The sequence below is a fragment of the Phyllobates terribilis genome, unplaced genomic scaffold (genome assembly GCF_046119375.1).
Source record: "Phyllobates terribilis strain yellow unplaced genomic scaffold, ASM4611937v1 Scaffold_5__5_contigs__length_657084704, whole genome shotgun sequence".
NCBI classification, from domain to species: domain Eukaryota; kingdom Metazoa; phylum Chordata; class Amphibia; order Anura; family Dendrobatidae; genus Phyllobates; species Phyllobates terribilis.
In genome coordinates, this window is record NW_027362765.1 from 574868626 (window position 1) to 574891349 (window position 22724).

Consider the following 22724-nt stretch of genomic DNA (forward strand, 5'->3'; position numbering starts at 1 on the left):
CCATGAGAATCTCGTTCTGGCTCTCATAGACTTACAGGGCACTCTTGTGACGTAGCTTCTGTCTTCCGGCCAATTAGTAGCTGCTCTCACAAGATGGCACAGGGGGACAGGAGCGGCATCGAGAAAACTGAAGTTGCCAGAGGGTGAATATATGACATGGGGCAGGGGACTTAGATTTAAGGCAACACTCCAGTGCTGGGGAAAAAAACAGAACGCTGGAGTGGTGTTGTGTACGCCAGTCTTAGTGAAGGGCTCGCTGGAGTAGGATGCACCAAATTCTCTAAGAGGTGCACACCATTTAATAATTTCGGTGCATCTTCTCAGTGGTGTGCACCTCCGAGCTTTTTAACAGAAATGCTACTTTAGTCAGGGACTGGAGTAACATTTCTGGCTTAAAAACGATGGCACTATTGCTGAATTTGACGGATCGGCATGGCCATGCTATTTTCATTCCGACTTCTTCACTGTCAAATTTTAGCGGAACTACTTCTAACTGAAAACGTCAAAATTGCAACATTTTTGCGCAACTTTGATGAATCGGCTCTTTAATCTTTAGTTACCTTTTATGTAAATACCTGACATCCAGTGATGTGGGTAATGCTGTATGTCGGCTCAGCCGTCCTCCTCCACCCAGTAATGATGCGCACTGAAGTTTTATTCACAGCCTGGACTGCCCCGACGTCGTGCCACTCTCTCCGAGGAAATCCCGCGCCTTGGCACTGACAGCTTTCTGGCATGCTCAATGAAGCTGGGTATATGATTTCTAGGGCATGCGTAGCTGAAAAATGAAGCTGGAGACATACACCCAGCTTAAGTGTGCATGAACATACAGAGACATCGGTGAATTCCTGACCAGCAATCAAACTACAGTGGGTGTCACTACTGGGCGGTGGAGTGTGATTGAGCCAATATCCGTTGCCATGCACATGATTGGGATCCAGGGATTTACATAGAAAGTGACTAAAGATTTAAAGTGTTTTTAGTTATATACATATATATGCATTTAGCTTTACGGAAAGATGTTAGGGATGCACATTACATCACCTATACGGTAATGGTGGCAGTTTAGGGCAAAATGACGTGTCCAATTTACTTTAAATGAAAAGGGCTAATTGTAGTGTCTCCAACAATAAAAGATCCTGCTTTAGTTAAGTTGTCCGACTTCCATGATGTTTGGTTGAGTAATGATGTGGAATCTTTCTTCCAGATGTCCAAAACATGAAGGAGGGCTTTATCTGAGAAAATGATTTTGCAGGAAGTACAGGGATTGGACTGCAGAGGACTGGGGTAAAGTTATTTTCTAAGATGAAGCCTCCTTCAGACTGTTTGGGACATCTGGAAGAATGATTGTCCGGAGAAGAAGAGGTGAGCGCTATGTCATGAGACCTGTATCTGCCCACAGTAAGGCATTCCGAGACCATTCAGGTGTGGCGGCATGTCATCCATGGAGCCTAAGAACACTGCTATGAATAAAGAATGGGATCTAAACATTCTTGAAGATTAACTTCTCCCAACAATCCAGGAGCAATTTGGTGAACAATTCTTTTTTCCAGCATGCTGTAGACCGTGTCACAAGGCAAAAGTGATAGCAAAGCATGCACATTTAAATGGTCAAGAAACTGCCCAGTTGTCAATCACATTGAGAACCTGTGGACAATCCTCAAAAAGTGGTATAAAATCACAGAAATTGTGATAAACTCCCAGCACTAATTAGACCAGAATGAGTTGTCATCAGTCTGGATTTTGCCTAGAAGCTGATACCCAGCTGCTGGAGCAGAGGGTAGAGGTCTTGGGGGAAAAAAAGAATCAACACTGTAAATATTCAGTCTTTGTATACACTTAATGTATTTTTCAAGTAAAAGAGTAAAAATTATGAAATGCTGATACTTAAGTAACCATAAAAACTCTGCAAACTGTGTGAAAACCAAAATTTGTGTCAGTTTCAAATCTTTTGGCAACCCTTGCACAATCCTTTACACTGTAGCTGGTCGATGCCAGAGTGGTCTGCAATTGCCCATTTTCTCCTCACTATTAAAGTAAAGCTTATACACTGGGCTGAGCAGAGCATTCCTGTTTATAGTGGTCATCTCATTCAAAGCTGAGCTCTGGTTCGTCGCCATCACTATACATTTGGCTATTTGATAAATGAAGCACATTATTGTCTTTGATCCCAGAATTATATTTTAAAATGATGTCATTTAAGTCAGTGTAAGTAATATTACAACTCGTGTTGGCCATAAACGAGGCGATACATACCCAAAACAATGAGTGTTATGTTGTGGGAAATCTAGTGTCTTTTCATTACCCTTCATCTAATATATAAAGGTGTGAGTGTATGTCCGGGATTGGCATCTGCACCGTCGCAGCTACAGCCACAAAATTTTGCACAGTCACACGTCTGGACCCCGAGAGCGTCATAGGCTATGTTGTGAGGCGAAATTTTAACCCTGCGCATTCCAATTCACCAAACAATTTTGCCCGTATATACATAATGGGGAAAAAGTGAAAGGAAAAGTGTTGGAGGCAAATTGACAGCTGCCAAATGTGAACAAGGGAGAATTAAAGAATGAGAGAGATGGCGGCAAAGAGTATATACCGTACAGCTGCTAAGCTGGGGCCCCGACATGGGATACTCATACTCACCACACACGGGGATATGAACACACACACAAAATGTGCCACACACTACCACGTGCTTGAACACATATACCACCCTCAGCACACACAAAACTCATCTCACAAAGATTTATCAGGCTGCCAATAGCAACCAATCGCAGCTCAGCTTCTATTTTGCTACAGTTAATTAATCTGAGCTGTGATTGGTTAATATAGGCAACAAAGGACATTCTCAGTATAACAAAGCTTGTGTAAGGTAATAAGATGTCAGTTAGGGTGTGTTGGTGGAAAGGCTGATGCCAGTCACATTACTTCTATGTGAGAGGATATAGAAAATGCCAGTTACAGACTATTTTTACCACAATAATGCCTCATAAGAAAAGGAATTTCATGGCACGAATGTCAGCTGATGCGAAAAGAAAAGCTGCATTACGGGCCATTGAAAAATGTGAACACCGAAAAACAAGGCTGACACACATGAGAACAGCAGCTGCTTCCTCAAGAGCCAATGAACTTTCTGAGCAGAGGGAAGCGAGGCTTGCTGACAAGAGAACCAGAGCTGCTTCCTCAAGGGCCAATGAACTTTCTGAGGAGAGGGAAGTGAGGCTTGCAGACATGAAAACAAGAGCTGCTTCCTCAAGGGCCAATGAACTTTCTGAGGAGAGGGAAGTGAGGCTTGCAGACATGAAAACAAGAGCTGCTTCCTCAAGGGCTAGTGAACTTTCTGAGGAGAGGGAAGCGAGGCTTGCAGACAAGAGAACAAGAGCTGCTTCCCAAGAGCCAATGAACTTTCTATCGATTTGTTTTGTGGTTTTTGTGTGGAGAATAAATTTTTAACGCATTCAATTTTGCTAACAGCAGTTATTAACCTGGGCGAAGCCGGGTAGTACAGCTAGTATACTATACAATCCTAGTAGAAAAAGACCAATCTCCAGAAACACATTTCTTATAAAATAAAAGATGAGATTAAAAATTCCTTTATTTCACGTTAGGATTATCTACCCTTTGTAATATTCTTACTAAGAGATGACCTAAGCTATGACTAAGAACCATTTAGTATGAAACACGTAGTCTCCGAAGATTATTTGCCCTTTGTTTTCATTAATGTGAAATTTTAATTTTTCTATTTTGAACTTTTTGCTGGACTTCAATATTTTTTTTTTTTCTCTGCTGCAAGTCTAGCTGCTCTGCAATCTTGGAGTTCCTCTCTATGTACTGTCTTTGACATGAAGTTTGCTGTGTCTAAAGTCCACCTGTGTCATTAGACGGCTGACTGATGAACAATGGTTTGATTGGCATCTCCCATAACCAGGAGCACTCTCCATGCTGAGCTCTTCTATGTTCTCTGAGACAGCTGCTGCCAGACACCTTTGGCGGTGGTTTATCTCTAGAGAACAAAAGGATCAGGAGTCCAAAATAAAACATGTTGGATCTTTAACTCCCCAAAAATGATCTTTCGGGGGCTCTGTACATAGTAGGCTGTCGGCCTGTCCCATCGATATCATCAGGTTCAGCCAGTGTTAGTCTCATGTGTATGGAAATCTGCAGGGTGAGCAGAGATAGATTTGTGTGTTGATTTGTCTCTGTATATTACTAAATGGTGAGCAGTAATATGAAAAATGAGTGATAACTGCTGATCAATTCAGACAAAAATTCACACATTTAAGCATTATCAACACTGTAATTAACAATAACTCATAGCTAATTTTACATGACACATGTCTGTGTGTATAGTACTACAGTTTTCTCTACCTGTATAAATTGGAAAGCAGTCACTTTACTATGAGTCAGGTGTCAGGGCTGACTACACAATTCTGTAATAAAGACCTTCAGTAAGTGGGAATTGTAGCGTCATTAGAAACCTGCTGATGTTAATCTTTATGGGGGGTTTCCCTACGTAACAGAGATTGGTCGTCTATTCAGTCATGATTGAACCTTTATTTTTATCCCTTCCTTTATTTTCCCTTTATTTCCCCCTCCTGCATATCAACTGTGGCCTTCACCATCTATTTCAATATAAAATCTGCTACGTAACTTATGTGGAAAAATAAAATTCACAGCAGTATTTGTTGTGCACCGCAACGTCCAAAATGAAAAATATATATATATATTCGTATAATATATGTCTTGTAAAAATCATCAAAAATATAAAATGTCTCCGTTTTTCTTTATCAGGCTTACTGTGGATTTTTCAGAGAGGGAATCCCGCCAGAGAAACTGTCAGCAGTTGCTACAGGAAACTGGGGGTGCGGAGCTTTCGGTGGAGACAGTAGATTAAAAGGTAAATGCTGAAGTCAGATGTCATACGAAGTATGCGATTTATCAGAGAGTAAGGGTCCTTTGTCTGAACACAGCAAGTACAGATCAACATTTCAAGTTGTTCGTTTAAAGGTTCTTTTACACCAGTCAAACTGTATTGTTTTGATTTATCATTAATATGATTGGTCCCCATACAGCTTACATGATTATACAGGAAGATATGCTTTCAACAACTATTATTTTTCTGTCACCCATGACGTCACAACGAGAGAGGGGATCCGCCCTTCAAGGACAGGAAACCTTCAAGATAAAAATGGTGGTTCCTTTCTCTGCCTCAGTGGTTTCCTGTCCTTGATAGGGGACCTTCCTTCTCGTCGGCGGCGACAGCGGCAAGTTCAGCTGGGGCGGTCGATTGTAGTCGGGCACAGTCTCTGCTGCAGCCGGTCCTGTGGTTCCTGGAAGCGCCGCGGGGGGGGCGCCGACATGTGGTCTCCCCGCGTGCGGGCGGGGTTTTGCGGTACCTACACAGCATGGTAGCCGGCAAACCCCGCATCCCGGTCGTGACGTCACGGGGCGAGACTGGAAGTGACGAAACCGGAAGTCGCGCGCCGGGACCTCTGATCCCCGGATGTAATTTTCGGGGGAGGTACCGCAAGCTGCGGGGACGCCGGCCAGTGATCTCCCTGGCACTATAAGGGTACTTAAGGGTAGATCACCGGCCAGGCAGGGGCACAGTGCACCCTAATAGCCTCACAGCAGCCCTCCCCACCGCATCAGCAGCAAGAGCAGCAGTCCATGCTGCAGCAGCCCGAGGAGATGGAGCAGCCGAGGCGCCAGAAGCGCACCCAGGAGCAGCGTCCACTGCAGAGCAGGAGCAGTGGGCGTTCTGGGACTCGCAGCACCAAGGATTCAAGATCCAGCCAGCATCGCTCCTGTAGGATCGATGGTTCCGCAGTCTCCCAAGGAGAAGTATCGGATACCATCCTGCTTCCCATTCCGATACCCTGTCTTTATCTACTGGGTGGTGAGTGAGCTACGTGAAAGTTGACGTATTAATGTAGAATTTTTTTCTGTTTTGTCTCTCTCTCTCCCTTTCCTTCCTCCTTTATTTGGTCAGGATGTCCCTAAAAAATGGATGGAGAAATCCAAGTACAGAGTATGTTCCGTGTGTGAACGGGGTCTGACTAAAGACTGGCCCAAAAGATTATGCCAGCCATGTATTGAGGAAACCATTTCGGAGGGAACACCGGATTTTTCTTCAAATCTAAAAGCCGTTATTAGGTCTGAGGTAGAAAAATTGTTTAAGTCGTTTTCCCAAGCATCCCAGGCCCATAGAGCAAAAACCCCACCCACCCTTTCAGACTCTGAATCCGGCGAGGGAATGCTGGATGACTCCACTGACTCTTCCTCTTCGGATAGCGAGGCAGGCACAGGTCATTGTTTTCCCCCGGAAAGTGTGGATAGCAGGTGGGGTTAGTTGACCAAAAGGCAAAAAAATCTGTACAGGATATTATGTTCGGCACCTTAGATCGGAAAAAACATAGAGTTTTCCCGATTAATGATAAGGTGCAGGGACTTATCAGGAAGGAGTGGGATAGGCTGGAGAAAAAGGGTCCCCTTCCATCCTCCTTCAAAAGGAAATATCCCTTTAATGAGGAAGATACCGCTTCCTGGAATAAAGCCCCGAAGCTGGATGTTGCGGAAGCTGGATGTTGCGGTATCCAAAGCTTCTAGAAGATCCTCTCTCCCTTTGGAAGACACAGGGATGCTGAAGGACCCACTGGACCGAAAGGTAGATGCCTTCCTTAAGGGTACTTGGGAGTCATCAGCAGGGACATTGCTGCTATGGCTGGTTTCAACCTGTACCGCAAGATTCCTTATGATTTGGTTAGACAGGTTAGAAGACCAGGTTAAGAACAACGAGTCACAGGACTCAATTCTGGCCTCTCTACCAGTATTGAAAGGAGTGGCAGCCTTCTTATCGGACGCCTCTGCAGATTTCGCCAGATTAGCAGCAAGATCTGCGGCCCTGTCTAATGCCGGCCGTAGAGCAGTCTGGCTGAAATGTTGCCCGGGGGATATACAAACGAAAGGAAAGCTATGTTCTCTTTTGTGTTAAGGAGATTTTCTTTTCGGTGCCTCTCTTGACACAATTCTGGAGAAAGGTGACAACAAAAAAGGATTTCCTAAATCTTCCTTCTCAACCTTTAAGCAGTCCTTTCGGAGGAAGAAATTTGGCCGCAGAAGAACTTCCACAGAACAACCTACATGGGAGAATCGTTCCAGGAAAGGGAAAGGGTTTTTGTTCGGCGGGCCCTCCCAGGATAGTCTCAAAACGCCAAAATGACACTCTATCCCAGGTGGGAGGAAGGCTCTCTCTCTTCCTTCCAGCCTGGGAAAGGATCTCTTGCAGCAAGTGGATCCTCAATTTAGTAAAATCAGGTTTAAAACTGGAATTTCTGAGGAACCCACCAGAGAAATTTATCCCGACTGCCTTAAGATCCTTTCTACCAGAACAGCGGGCACTGGAGGAAGAGATTTCAGGTCTCCTGCAAAAGAACGTCTTGCTGGAGGTATCGCCACAAGAAGAAAGAAGAGGGTTCTATTCCCCCTTGTTCCTTATAAAGAAGCTGGACAATTCATACAGAGTCATCCTGAACTTAAAAGGCCTAAACAAATTCCTGAACATTCCATCATTCAAGATGGAAATAATAAAATCAACGATAAGCCTTCTATTTCCCGGCTGCTACATGGCAGTGGTGGACCTAAAGGATGCTTATTTCCATGTGGCAATCCATCACGACTTTCAAAAAATACCTCAGAGTAGCCTTAACTGTACAGGGAGTCGTTAAGCACTTCCAGTACAGAGCTCTTCCCTTCGGCCTAGCCGTGGCGCCCCGCATATTCACAAAACTTATAGCGGAGGTTACGGCTCATCTCAGGGAGGAAAACAGATTAATCATTCCGTACCTGGACAACTTCCTAATAGTGGGGCAAAACTTACGATCACTGCCTGGCCCAAGTGGATCAGGTGTGCACCATCTTAAAAAACTTAGGCTGGTGTTTAAACCTAGAAAAATTAAAATTGATCCCGCATACAGCTCAGATCTTTTTAGGCCTTACTCTGAATTCGGTTCGACAGGAATGCCGCCTGCCCGAGCAGAAGAGAGAGAAAATAAAAAATTTAGTCTCGACAGCCATAACAGACCCAGTAATGACTCTCAGGGGGGCCATGTCTCTGTTGGGGTCCCTCACCTCCTGCATCCCAGCAGTATGCTGGGCCCAATTTCATTCAAGAGAATTACAATGGGACATCCTAAAGAACGAAATCGTCCTCAGGGGACATCTGGAGGGCAGGTTAACGCTCCCACAAAATGTAATTCAGTCACTGTATTGGTGGTTAGAGACAAACACATTCCAGACTGACGTCCCCTGGGTTCCCCAATTTACCAGAGTGATTGCTACGGACGCCAGCCCCAGGGGGTATGGGGCACACCTAGACAACTGCCCGATACAGGGGACTTGGTCAGAGGAGGAGAGTCTGGAGTCTTCCAACATGTGGGAAGTACAAGCAGTAGAGAATGCACTAATCAGCTTCTTACCCCTTCTACGAGGACATCACATAAAAATTCTGTCCGACAAGCACGGCACGGTGGCATATGTAAACCACCAGGGGGGAACTCACTCAAAATCACTAATGCAGATTGCGGGGAGGATATTTTTTCTAGTGAAAGGAAAAGTTCTCTTTAAAGGCCCTTCATATCAGAGGAGAGGACAACACAAAGGCAGACTTTCTAAGTCGCAGGCCATTATTGCAGGGAGAATGGACTCTAAATCACTTAGTCTTCCGCCAGCTAGTGGCCATGTGGGGGTTTCCAGAGGTCGACCTGTTTGCGACTCGTCAGAACAGCAAGTTAAAAAAGTTCTGCTCACTGAATCCCACAGAAAACCCTTTAGTAGTAGACGCCTTCCAGTGCAGATGGGATTTCAGTCTGGCCTACGCCTTTCCCCCAACGTGCCTAATTCCAGCAGTGTTGAGGAAGATCCAGGAGGATCAGGCTTGAGTGGTCCTCATAGCCCCCTTCTGGCCCAAGAGACCATGGTTCTTTTGGCAGAGGAGCATGTCCGTCACGAACCACTGGATTCTTCCAGAGATTCCTGACCTTGCTCAGGGTTCTATATTCCATCCTCAGGTGAAAGGATTGCACTTAGCAGCCTGGAACCTTAGAGGTCGTTGCTAGAGGGTCGGGGTTTCTCATCGAATCTACAGTAGTTACTACTCTTCTAGGTAGTAGGAAGCCTATCACTACTAAAATTTACAGTAGTCTGGAAGAAGTTCTTGTCATCTCAGGGATTCTCCCTTGGGAGGGGGGGGGGGTGTTCCCATAACGGCCATTTTGGAATTTCTTCAAAGAGGGCTGGAAAAAAAGGCCTAGCGGTTAGCACCTTAAAGGTCCAAATCTCTGCCTTAGGGGCCTTGTATAATTATTATCTGGCCGGTAACAAATTGATTTCTAGGTTCGTGAGGGCATGCAGTAGAGCCAATCCAGCCTCTATAATAAGGGTCCCTTCTTGGGATTTAAACTTGGTGCTAAACGCGTTAACAGGTTCTCCCTTTGAGCCCCTTAGCTCAGGGTCCATAAAATTACTCACCCTAAAAACAATACTTCTAGTGGCCTTAACATTAGCACGGAGGGTTAGTGAGTTACAGTCTTTGTCTGCAGATCCTTTTACCTTAGTGCTAGACGATAGGGTAGTTTTGAGACCAGACCCTGCTTTCCTTCCTAAGATTGTTTCTAAGTTTCATATGTCTCAGGAGATAGCCCTACCTTCCTTCTGTCCTGAACCAAAAAATAGCAAGGAGGAAAGATTTCATACCTTGGATGTCATGAGATGCCTTATACATTATTTAGCATCCACAAGCTCATGGAGGAAGGATAGGGCTCTATTTGTCTCCTTTCAGGGCTCCCGAAAGGGATCAAAGGTCTCAAAAGGCACTCTATGAAGGATCCGGGAAGCCATCACGATGGCCTATTCAGGATCAGGCAGAGATCCTCCTAACAATCTCAAGGCCCACTTTACACGGGGCATGGCTGCTTCCTGGGCAGAAAGAGCGGACATGCCCATTGAGCAAATATGTAAGGCGGCCACATGGTCATCTCCGTCCACTTTCTAAATTACTATAGACTTGACCTTTCTGCCTCCTCTGATCTCACATTTTGGAGAAGGGTTCTGCAGGCTGTGGTCCCTCCCTTACATACCTAGTTCTCTGTAATTCTCTCGTTGTGCCGTCATGGGTGACAGAAAAACACATATATTACTTACCGGTAATGTGTTTTTTCGGAACCCATGACGGCACCTTTACATTCCCTCCCTATCACTATGGTGTTCACCTTCCGGTTGGTGGGTGTTGAGTATTCACATGGGTGAAATTCGTTAATAAAATTATGTGCTCTAACCGGAGAGTCCTCTCGTGCTCTGTAATCCACTGAGGCGGAGAGAGGCGCCGCCCTTTTTATCTTGAAGGTTTCCTGTCCTTGAAGGGCGGATCCCCTCTCTCGTTGTGCCATCATGGGTTCCGAAAAAACACATTACCGGTAAGTAATATACGTGTTTTTCGGCACTGTAATGGATGCCATCAGCCAATGATTCAATGATTCAGGAAGAAGCGTACTTGTGAATACTTATTCAGTTGGTTATTGGCCTGTGTAAAAGGAAAAAACAGCCGACCAGTGCTTAGAAATGTTCTCCACATTGCAGGAGTATTTGGATCTCCCACCTGTTTACCAATCTATATTATGAGCTTGATGTAGATTTTTAGGTGGCGTGCATAATCACTGCACATTTTATAATTGTAAATGTCCAGAAAAGAAGAGAAGAGTCCATGGGAGATGTAAATGTTAAAATACAACTTTATTGATCAAGAATATTAAAATAGAAAGGTGGTAACAAACAACCAGGTAGAAAAGCGACACAATTCTAAGTGACAGTTATAGAGAGAAATATCAATCCGTACAGGTATCTGGCAAAATGGGATATAATAATAATAATAAAAAAAAAATAAAAATAAAAAAAAGATAATTGTGTAGATCAAAAGTATAATTTGATTAAGATAGATATGAATATCAAGGAAAGTGCAGCAATGCATAGATCTACAGGGAAACCTAGATGACAGAACCAAGTAAGGTCTTTGGTACTTGTGACCACCTTTCTATTTTAATATTCATAATCAACAAAGTTGTATTTTCATATTTACAACTACCATGGACCCTTTTTGTATTTTTTTCCTCTTTTCTGAGCGTCTGTATATTTTCCGATGAGTCTTCAATCAGTCCGGAGTACCCATGTGGGTGGTGGTAGGGAACTCTTCCCAACACTAATTTATGATAATCCTTATATATACCACCTTTTAGTGCATTAATCCTTATTTTTGAGTTTTTTCGTGTTAGCTGTAAATATGCATAGAATTTGCATATCTTTTTTGCGTCATACCACTGTTGATTGACAGACCTAGAACTTAACGAATCCGAAACGACCCGTGGTGTTTCCTAGTGTTTATGACCTTTTTAAATCCCTCATAAAATATGAAAGTCCTTCCACACAAGCTGGACTGTCAGCCAACAACTGGTTTCCATGTCATGCAGAACAAGGCTCGCTCCTATGGAGTAATACCGGAGAGGAGTGCAGCCAAATTCCAGAAATCTCACTAGGATTAATACTCAGACATGTTACAGTCTTTGTGCATGTTGTATTATTTCCCCCAAAATGGCATCACACCTGTCCTAGAAAAGCAGAGAAACGTTCTCCCTTACGATTTACAGCTGTCAAAATGGTTTAGTTTAGTTTTGATTTTTGTAGTGGAGATTTTTATTTGCCGCATTAATCATTTTTAGATGCCAATTGCATTGTTATGATGGCGGAGGCCGGACGGGGCAGAGGGAGGGAATAAATTAAGGGTTATAAGTCATGTAAATGCATTATGTAAAGCTGTATTGAATTTTTCTATGTGTTTCTAATGAAATTTGCTCTTTAAGAGATGGAAATAAATTTAAAAGGGAGATGTATTTATGAGCCAGTAATTTGAAGACTGATCAGAGGAGTCAATAAGGTCATGAGATATGAACATAAGGTGCATTATAAACTGGTCCCAGAGGGGCGATTCCAGGCTCCTAACAGTTCTAATCGGATTTCTGCTGACCGGTGTCAATCTGGTGATGTGGTCATCATAACATCGGGGTGTGATAAAATGGCAGGACCTTTCTGGCATTAATATAGGACAATTGCAGTCTTCATTGGGGGTCTTCCCACGTTTGATTTAAATGGAAAAACAAAAATGTTTTTTTTTTTGTTTGTTTTTAATTTAGCTAAAATCTAGTAGTACATGGACATTAAGCTGGCACTAACTGTTTTCCACTGGGTGGCAGTTTTGTCATTGATAGATTCTTCCTATCTTTTTTAGGCAGAAACTATTGAAAACCCAGGGTTCAACCCAGTTTGTTTTTGTGAAACTTAAAAAATAAAAATTTACAGATTTTATAATTTTTAACTAAACCAAACATCTCAAATATAAATGCCAATGTTCCTGCAGTGCGTTCAGTTTCATGTTTATTCTGACTTCCGCATAGTGTTCAAAAGTGGCCCGTGTATTCATTGTCGTTATTCTTTTTTATTATTTATTCTTATTATTATTGTTGATGATAATAATAATTTATTTTGTATTATTATTATTTATTATTATTATTATTAAAGCCCTAAATGGTGCAGCCAGTTTTAGCCTTAGTGACCAAACCCCATTTTTTTTCAAATCTGACATATCCTTTTATGCGCTAATAACTCTGGAATGCTTCTACATATTCCACTGATTGAGATTGTTTGTTTTTGTTTTTTTTCATGACACGTTGTGCTTTGTGTTGGTGGTTGATCATATATTTTGCGTTTTATTTATGGAAATATCCAAAATTTTGGCAAAAATGTAGGGAAATTTTAACTTTTCAAACTGAATTTTCCCTGAAAACTGTCATGCCATACTAAAAGGTTAATACCATTTCCAGAATGTCAACTTTACGACAGCATAGTTTTTTTCAAACTTCCTTTTATTTTGTTAAGATGTTAAAAGTTTAGCAGCTATCTTTTTTTTTTTTTCAAGGAAATTTGCAAAACTTATTTTATTGCAGACTTACATATATTTATGGTGGATCAGAGTGTTTCGTTGTCCAGCAATGAGAGCTTTGCTGGTTCTTCCTCATTTATCAGAAAAACTGTATAGTCACCAATCACAGTCCTGTTTTTTTGTCTTCAACTTGGTTGAAAACAGCGCTCTGATTGGCTTCTCCTAACAACAAGATTACTGTATTTTTTGGACTATGAGACGCACTTTTTTCCTCCAAAATTTTGGAGGAAAGTGGGGGATGCGTTTATAGTCCAAATATATATACCTGTATATACTGTTGGTGGTGGGGAGTGTGGGGGCCGTGGCGGAGGAGCGGGGCACCGGAGTAAGTAGCAGCTCTGCAGTCATGTGTGTCCACTATTAAAGACCATGAATATTCACTACAACCCAGTCCTATGGACATGGTGAGTAGTGAATATTCATGCTCTTTAATAGCGGGCACACGAGACCGCAGAGCCGCAGCAGAAGCCGCGCTGCTGGTACAGTGTGTGCTCTATTAAGGTGAGTGAATGGTCACTGCTCCCTACGTCCATACTCCCGGCATGAGGAGCAGTGACTATTCAGGCACAGCATCTCAGAGTGTGAGGTCGCATGGCTGTGACGCCATGCGCGGCTAACACAGTGAGATCAGTTTGGGCAGCTGAGCAGGACGCAGCGCGCTGGTGCAGTGAGGAAGGGAGTATAATTGTTTATTTTTTTTGTGTGCAGCGTGATGGGGATCAGGGGGTGCCAAGCATACCAGGATGAGGGGGGCCGTACATACCAGGAGGAGGGATGAGGGGGGCCGTACATACCAGGAGGAGGGATGAGGGGGGCCGTACATACCAGGAGGAGGGATGAAGGGTGCCATTAATACCAGAAAGAAGGATGAGGGGGGCCATACATACCAGGAAGAGGGATTAAAGGGGGCCATACATACCAGGATGAGGGATGAAGGGTGCCATTAATACTAGGAAGAGGGATGAGGGGGGGCCATACATACCAGGAAGAGGGATGAAAGTGGGCCATACGTACCAGGATGAGGGGGGCCATATATAAAAGGATGAGGGATTAAGGGTGCCATACATATCAGGAAGAGGGATGAGGGGTGCCATACATATCAGGAAGAGGGATGAGGGGTGCCATACATATCAGGAAGAGGGATGAGGGGTGCCATACATACCAGGAGGAGGGATGAACGGTGCCATACATACTGGGATGAGGGGGGCCATACATACCAGGAGGAGGGATGAGGGGGGGCCATACATATCAGGAAGAGGGATGAACGGTGCCATACATACCAGGAAGAGGGGTGAGGGGGGCCATACATACTGGGATGGGGGGGTGGCCATACATACCAGGAGGAGGGATGAGGGTGGCCATACATACCAGGAGGAGGGATGAGGGTGGCCATACATACCAGGAGGAGGGATGAGGGTGGCCATACATACCAGGAGGAGGGATGAGGGGGGACCTTACATACCAGGAGGAGGGATGAGGGGGGGGCCATACATACCAGGAGGAGGGATGAACGGTGCCATACATACCAGGAGGAGGGATGAGGGGGGCCATACATACCAGGAGGAGGTATAAGCGGGGGCCATACGGTAAGGTCCGGTGGGTGTTGTGCTGGAGGCCTCCTCGAGCTCTCCAGCCCAGCTCCTCACCACTCTCAGCCGACCTCCGGAGCGGAGGAGACGCGCGCCGGATCCCAGAAGTGACGTGGACGTATTAGGTCACTTCCGGTCTGCTTTCCACCCTGGAACACAAGAGCCTAGGAACGGGCGGAAAGTGACATGGGACGCCGGAACAGGGTCCCTGAGGTTACTTCCGGTCCGTTTACGGCGCGCGCGCTCACACACATAAGGCTAAAAAAATAAGGGAGAAAACTGCAGGTGATCGCAGGTGTTCCTGCATCACACTTGGACCAAGGGGGAGGAGCTTCCCCACCCCACTCCCCAGGGAACGGAGGGAGAGCACTGAGTCCAGTCGCCTATATAAGAGCCCTGGACAGAAGACATTTTAAGGTAGGACCTAATCTGTTTTGTATATTATACACTGGATGGTCGAGAATCTATCTTCTCCATGTCTGCGGAGCCAAGCGCGATTCCAGTCCCAATAAGTTCTGGCACTGGGGGTCCTTTCCTAGGTGCTGGTTAAAATTGATACAATTAATTACCCTTCTCCCTCTTTTTTAGGGGGACAAGGATCCTGCACCAGTCTAGCCAGAAGTGTGCTATATGTGCAAAAAAGCTATCTTCTTCAAACAAAAAATATCTATGCCAAAAATGTACGGAGAAAATTATTAGGGAAGAGCAGTCGTCTCTCATAGACAAAATCAAGGGGATAGTCCGTGAAGAGATACAATCCTAATTGGCCTCCTTCTCCCGATCCACTTCTGATTCCCCTCCAAAGGCTAAGAAGAGGAAGATTTCTCTGGAAGAAAAAAGAAACTCTGACTCCCAGGACGAGATATCCCTTCCAGAAGACCTCAGAGGAAGGTGAACTTAGCCCAGCAGAGAAAGGTCTGGAAAATAAGAAATATTATTTCTCAGCGGAATTTATGGAAGACCTCCTCACAGCGGTAAGAAGAACGATGAAGGTGGAAGAAGAGAGGCCCACTAGATCGGTCCAAGAACAGATGTTTGGTGGTCTCCGTTCAAAGAAAAAGATGGTGTTCCCAATACATAAAAACATTCAGGACTTAATCCTGGACGAATGGGAAAATCCAGAAAGACGACTGAATATACCAACAGAATTGAAAGATCGGTTTCTGGTAGATGAAGAAACCTCAAAATGTTGGACCGAGATACCAAAGGTCGATATTCAAGTGGCAAGAGTCGCTAAAAAGACAACATTGCCATTCGAGAATTCTTCTCAACTGAAGGATCCTCTGGACCGCAAGATAGATAGCCTTCTCAAAAAATCCTGGGAAACATCATCAGCCCTTCTGAACACAAACCTAGTCTCCATGTGTATTACACGATCCATGTCAAGATGGCTCAACCAACTTGAAGAGCATCTGGCTATGGGCACATCCAGAGAAGAGATACAAGCTTCCCTTCCTTTACTGCAGAAGGCCACTGACTTTCTGGCAGATGCTTCAGCGGGATCTGTGAGAGTAACCGCCAGGGCAGCAGTCCTATCAAACTCCACAAGGGTGACCACTATGGCTGAAATCTTGGAACGGTGATGTGGCCTCCAAAATAAAACTCTGTTCTATTCCCTTCCGGGGAGATTATATGTTTGGCCAGGCCCTTGACGACCTCCTGGAGAAGGCAGCTGATAAAAAGAAATCCTTGCCAGAACCCAAACACTACAAGAAGACCCCCTTTCGCCACCCTCGGGAGCATAATCCTCAGTACAAGGGGAAGGGGAAGTTCGGTCGATGGACCGGAAAGATAGAAATATTTTTTTCTCAAAAGCATAGCGACTACAAAAGCGGTGACGCCAGATTAGTAGGGGGACGAATCACGAATACCTTCCCCAATGGCGAAACATTTGCTCCAGTCAATGGGTCTTGAAAGCAATTCAAGAAGGGGTGAAGATCTAATTCTCCTCATATCTGCCAAGGAAAGTAAGAATAACTCGTCTAACCTCCCCGAGATTAAAAACCGCCCTGATGTCCGGCCTAAGAAACCTTCTATCCTTATGAGCTATTTCACCGGTCCCAAAAAACAGAAAGATTAACAGGCCACTATTCACACCTGTTTATGATAAAAAAACAAACAAACGGCACTTACAGAATAATAATACATCTGAAACCCTTAAACCAGTACATCATCTACCGAAGATTCAAGATGGAGTCCATCAAATCAGCTGTTTCCTTGATAGGACAAGAATCTGTGATGACAACCATCGACTTACAGGATGCATACTACCACATCCCTATACATCCAACATACCGAAAATTTCTAAGATTTGCATTGGTTCAAGGGGATCAGATGCTACATTTCCAATTCAACGTATTGCCGTTCGGAATATCCACAGCACCAAGAATTTTTACCAAAATTATGTCAGAGGTAGTGGCTTCTATCAAGAAGGAGAAAATCTGCATCATTCCCTACCTCGACGACTTCTTACTAGTAGGTCCCTCGATGGTATCACTCCAGGAAGATCTGCAAAGGACGATCCAAATCCTGACCACCCTAGGGTGGTTGATAAATCATCAAAAATCAGACCTGGTCCTGCCACAGAAAAAACGTTCCTGGGTGTTCTATTAGACTCCGCCAGACAAACCTCCTTCCTACCAAAGGACAAGCAAATATTTTTGAGATCCAAGATAACGAATCTGAAGACCCGAAACAAGGTATCCCTAAGATTTGCCATGTCAGCCCTCGTGTAAAGTGTTAGAATTCAGTGTATATGGAGTCTTGGCATGAGTGCAAGGAAGTACAAGAAACACAGGTCTTGATAAAGTAATATTCTCGTATTACGTCATACAAGCAGATGCACAGTAATATACAAGTCTCTGAGCAAAAGGGAACACCTCCTGGTGTAACTGGATTAACCCCGGATTCCCCGGAGTTGCAAAAGGCACAACAACAAAAGACAGTCTTTAAGCAATAAGCAAAGTCTCTCTTACGGGTGCTGAGAAGTCCTTTGAGTTAAGCAGTAGTCCAGTGATCCAGCAGGTAAGAAGACTCAGATCCATAAATGGGAACTTCAGACAGGCAGGTAAACTATGAGGATTCCTCAGAGAGTGAAGCTGACTGAAGAGCTTAGTCCAGAGGCTTCAGGAAGCAATGTTACAGACTGGCTGCAGACAGGATTCAGAAGCACTGAACTAACAGCTGAGGCTGCTTAAGTGCAAATGGCAGAAAAACAGGGTGGAGACATAGAGGCTGAAGACTCCATTACAACTGAGGGCAAAATGGATGCACAAAACAGAAAGCAAGATGGCTGCAGGGAAAAAACAAGATCTAAGCACAACATAAAAAAACCATGATAGAAAGTCTCAGAACCTCACATTACTCCCCCCTTGAGGACGGCCTCCGGACGGCTCCGAACCAGGTTTGTCTGGGTACCTCTGATGGAACTGGCGGAGTAAACGGGGGGCATTGATGTTGTCAACTGGTTCCCAAGAGTTATCTTCCACTGAGTAGCCCTGCCATTTGATCAAGTATTGGAGACGATTTCTGTGCAGCCTAGAGTCCAGAATCTTTTCCACCACAAATTCTTCCTGTCCATCGATCAACACTGGATCAGGAGGGGAAGGAGACCGTCCAAGAAATATATTAGGAACTGCTGCCTTAAGTAAAGACACGTGAAACACTGGGTGAATTCTCATAGATTTAGGAAGTTGAAGACGATAAGCCACTGCACTTATAATCTTGTTAATCTTATAAGGACCCACGTACTTTTGTCCAAGTTTAGATGATGGAATTCTTAAGTTCAAATTCTTGGTTGACAACCAGACTAAATCTCCTACCTTGAAGTCTGGTGCTGGCTTTCGAAATTTATCGGCTGCTTTTTTATACCTTTCCCGAGCTAATTCCAGATTCTCCTTTAACACCTCCAGATTTTGTTGTAGGGAAGAAATTCTGTCGGCCACAGCTGGTAGAGGCGTATCTATGGGAAACCGAGGAAGAATGTTAGGATGATAGCCTAAATTGGCAAAAAATGGAGATTGCTTTGTGGAAGCGCTCTGTGAGTTATTATATGAAAACTCAGCCAATGGGAGAAGATCCACCCAATCATCCTGCAGATGGCAAATAAAGCAGCGGAGATATTGCTCCAGGGTCTGATTGGTGCGTTCAGTTTGTCCATTTGTCTGGGGGTGAAATGCAGAAGAGAGATTAACTTTAATGTCTAAAGCAGCGCAGAAACTCTGCCAAAATTTTGAAGTGAATTGCACCCCCCGATCAGAAATGACTTCATCTGGTACTCCATGTAGGCGAAACACATTTTGAACGATTAAGTCTGATGTCTGTTTGGCAGAAGGTAAACCGGTACAAGCAATAAAGTGAGCTGCCTTTGTCAAACGATCCACCACCACCAAAATGGAGTTTTTCCCCTGAGAGTTTGGCAATTCCACAATGAAATCCATAGAAATTGAGCCCCAAGGGCGGGATGGGATGGGCAAGGGCTGCAAAAGACCTGTAGGTGAGGAACGTGGTGTCTTGAATCTGGCGCAGATTTCACAAGAAGCAACATAATTTAGGACATCCTTCCTGTAGGTGGGCCACCAAAAGAAACGGGATAGAAACTCCTGAGTCTTTAGACTTCCTCTGTGACCCGCCATCTTAGAGTCATGAACTAAATGCAGTACTCTCAATCTGACAGTCTCAGGTATATACAAGCGTTGTCCCTGCATCCACACACCATTCTTATAAGTCAGACTTACCTCGTTAGAAGGTTGTTCTAACAAGGAATCCAGTTGATAAGCTTCCTTAATGTCGTTTAGTAAATCTTGATTATGGATCACCCCCAGGACCTTGGAATCAGGAAGAATGGTCTTAGGTGTCATGATTGGAGTGGTCTCAATTGAGTGGATCCTAGATAATGCATCGGCCTTTCCATTGCGGGAACCAGGCCTATAGGAAATTACGAAATTAAATTGATTTAGAAAAAGACTCCAGCGGGCCTGACGAGGGGTCAGGCACTTGGCCGACCTAATGAATTCCAGATTGCGGTGGTCCGTCAGTACAACTATCTGCTGAGATGCTCCTTGAAGATGATGTCTCCATTCCTTGAAGGCGGCAATAATGGCCAGCAGTTCTCTGTTCCCTACGTCATAGTTCTTTTCTGCTGACGACAATCGCTGAGAAAAGAAAGCACAAGGATGTAAAATACTGTTCTCACCTATCCTTTGGGAGAGTATAGCTCCAATGGCACAGTCCGAAGCATCCACCTCTATTATGAAAGCGAGTTCAGGATCTGGGTGCACCAAGATGGGTGCCGTCGTGAATCTGGTCTTAAGACGGGAGAACGCTTCTTGGGCTTGAGAGGTCCAGGCAAAGGTAGACTTCTTACGGGTCAGCTGTGTGATGGGTGACACTATTTCAGAAAAGTTCCTGATAAAACGCCTGTAAAAATTTGCAAACCCGATGAAGCGCTGAACCTCTTTCACATTCCTGGGCACTGGCCAGTCCTGAATAGCCTGAGTCTTCCTCACATCCATGGTTATTCCCTGTGAAGAAATTACGTACCCCAAAAACTGGATCTTAGTTACATGAAACTCGCATTTCTCAGGCTTGATATAGAGGCGGTGCATTCTTAGACGTCCCAAGACGGTCCTCACATGTTCATGATGTTCATCTATGGAATTAGAGAAAATTAAAATATCGTCCAAATAAATCACCACAAATGTATCCAAAAGATCCCTGAAGAGGTCATTGGCTAAATGTTGAAATGTTGCTGGCGCATTGCATAAGCCGAACGGCATGACTTGATATTCAAAATGTCCGTAACGTGACCTGAAAGCTGTCTTCCACTCATCACCTGGCCTAATGCGGACCAGATTGTAGGCCCCACGAAGATCTAATTTAGTAAAAATCTTAGCCTGTCGTACCCTCTCCAACAATTCGGGGATCAAGGGTAGTGGGTAGCGATTCCTGATGGTGATCTTATTAAGCTCCCGATAATCTATACAGGGTCTAAGAGATCCGTCCTTTTTCTTTACAAAAAAGATGGGTGCACCTGCAGGGGAAGAAGAGGGACGTATAAAGCCTTTAGCTAGATTTTCATCGATATAGTCTTTCAACGCCTTTAGTTCTGGGCCTGCCAGAGGGTAAATATTACCAAAGGGTATTGCTGCACCTGGTAATAGTTCAATTGGGCAGTCATAGGGACGGTGGGGAGGAAGCTGGTCAGCATTCTTCTTATCACAGATGTCAGCATACTCACTATACATGGGCGGCAGCTTGAAGACTGATGGTGTGGAAATTACCGGAGTGGAGCAAGACATAACCCCGGGAATTGTCTTCTTCTCCGGGAAATGCAGCTCCTTGGTTTCCCAATCTATTGTAGGGTTCTGAATCTGCAACCAAGGTAATCCTAAAATAATGGGGAAATGTGGAGAAGTGATGAGCATAGATGACCTTTCCCCATGAAAACCTTGACGGGTACCGTCTCCTGATCCACGGGTCCTGAACTTAACAGAGAACCATCCACTGTCTCCATCTGTATAGGGGTTGTCCTCTTCACAGAACGTATTCCGTGTCTTTGGGCAAAGGAAATGTCCATAAAATTGCCGCTAGCTCCAGAATCAATCATAGCTGAAGTGGACACCCAAACAGCATTAATCCAGAGTTTAATAGAAAGAAGACAATGAGAACTGTTTTTGTTGCAGTTCGGACGAGACACAGCAGAGGAAACCGGAAAAATTGCAGCATTGATATGTGAATCAGGCTCAGATGTGACAGAGTTTAAGTCTGAATAGTCAATATCTATAGGTGCAGCCGGGTCAGACAAGAGTTCCCGAGCCGCCATCACAGACCCCTTTTCACAGCATTCACAGTGTATAACTGCAGCAGTAGCCTTACGGGAATGGCTGGGACAGTTTATAATGAAGTGCCCAGACTTACCGCAGTAGAAACATAGATTCTCCTTCAACCGATGCTCCTTACGTGCGTCACTGACCCGTTTCTGTAGAGAGTCCACTTGCATGGGTTCAGGTTCAGCTTCTCGAGGAGTCCGAGGAACAAAGTCTCTAGTTGGAGAGGGAGGAAGGTATCTGTTAACACGATTAATTGCCGACCATCTCTCCTGTCTACGTTCCGTAAGCCGGGCATCGATCCGGATGCAGAAATTGATGAAATCTCCCAAAGCAGTGGGAGGGTCAGCACGGGCGAGCTCATCTTTAACTTCAGAAGACAACCCCTTCCGGAAAATGGATTTCTTGGCGGAGCTATTCCAAGTAGTGTCGAGGGCCCATCTCCTAAAATCCAGCGCATATTCTGCTACTGAGCGTTTACCTTGACGCAAGGTTAGCATGGCAGCTTCTGCTGTAGCACTGCGATTGGGATCATCAAACATTTGCCCCAGGGCCAATATGAAAGTATTTAGATCGTCCAGACATGCATCATTAGTCTCAATCAAAGGGTTCGCCCATGCTAGGGCCCTGTCAGTGAGAAGCATGATTATTGTTAGTACCTTAGATCGGTCAGTAGGGTATTGTGATGCCTGGGTGGCAAAAAACAGTTTGCATTGATTGAGGAATCCCCTGAATTTTTCTCGTTCTCCGCCAAAGCGAAAAGGTGGTAACTTGGGGAGGCCCGATACCGGGGTAGGAACTGGTGCACGAACTAACTCCTCCAAAGCTTCAGTCCGGGTGCAGAAATCTCGAAAATTTTGACCAAGCACCTGTAGGCTGTGATCGCTACGATCCTGCAGACCTGCAAAGTTCGCCTTTAAAGTCTGCAAATCAGTGAGGATTGAGTTAGTCACCTCATACAATTTCTTAATGCGGGCATCAGTACTCCCAGACCCAGCTGAATCCATCTTATGGCTTCTGAATCTTGTAAAGTGTTAGAATTCAGTGTATATGGAGTCTTGGCATGAGTGCAAGGAAGTACAAGAAACACAGGTCTTGATAAAGTAATATTCTCGTATTACGTCATACAAGCAGATGCACAGTAATATACAAGTCTCTGAGCAAAAGGGAACACCTCCTGGTGTAACTGGATTAACCCCGGATTCCCCGGAGTTGCAAAAGGCACAACAACAAAAGACAGTCTTTAAGCAATAAGCAAAGTCT

At 44.5% G+C, this 22724-nt stretch overlaps 1 protein-coding gene across 4 annotated transcripts in view; it reads left to right on the forward strand.

The window, feature by feature from the left end:
• Positions 1-22724, forward strand: part of LOC141273703 (poly(ADP-ribose) glycohydrolase-like) — a 133438-nt gene that overhangs the window by 98968 nt on the left and 11746 nt on the right. For all 4 annotated transcript variants that reach the window (XM_073685958.1, XM_073685960.1, XM_073685961.1 and 1 more), the window contains one exon: positions 4792-4897. In XM_073685958.1, the coding sequence (XP_073542059.1) occupies positions 4792-4897 (106 nt within the window). The remainder of the gene's footprint in view (positions 1-4791; positions 4898-22724) is intronic.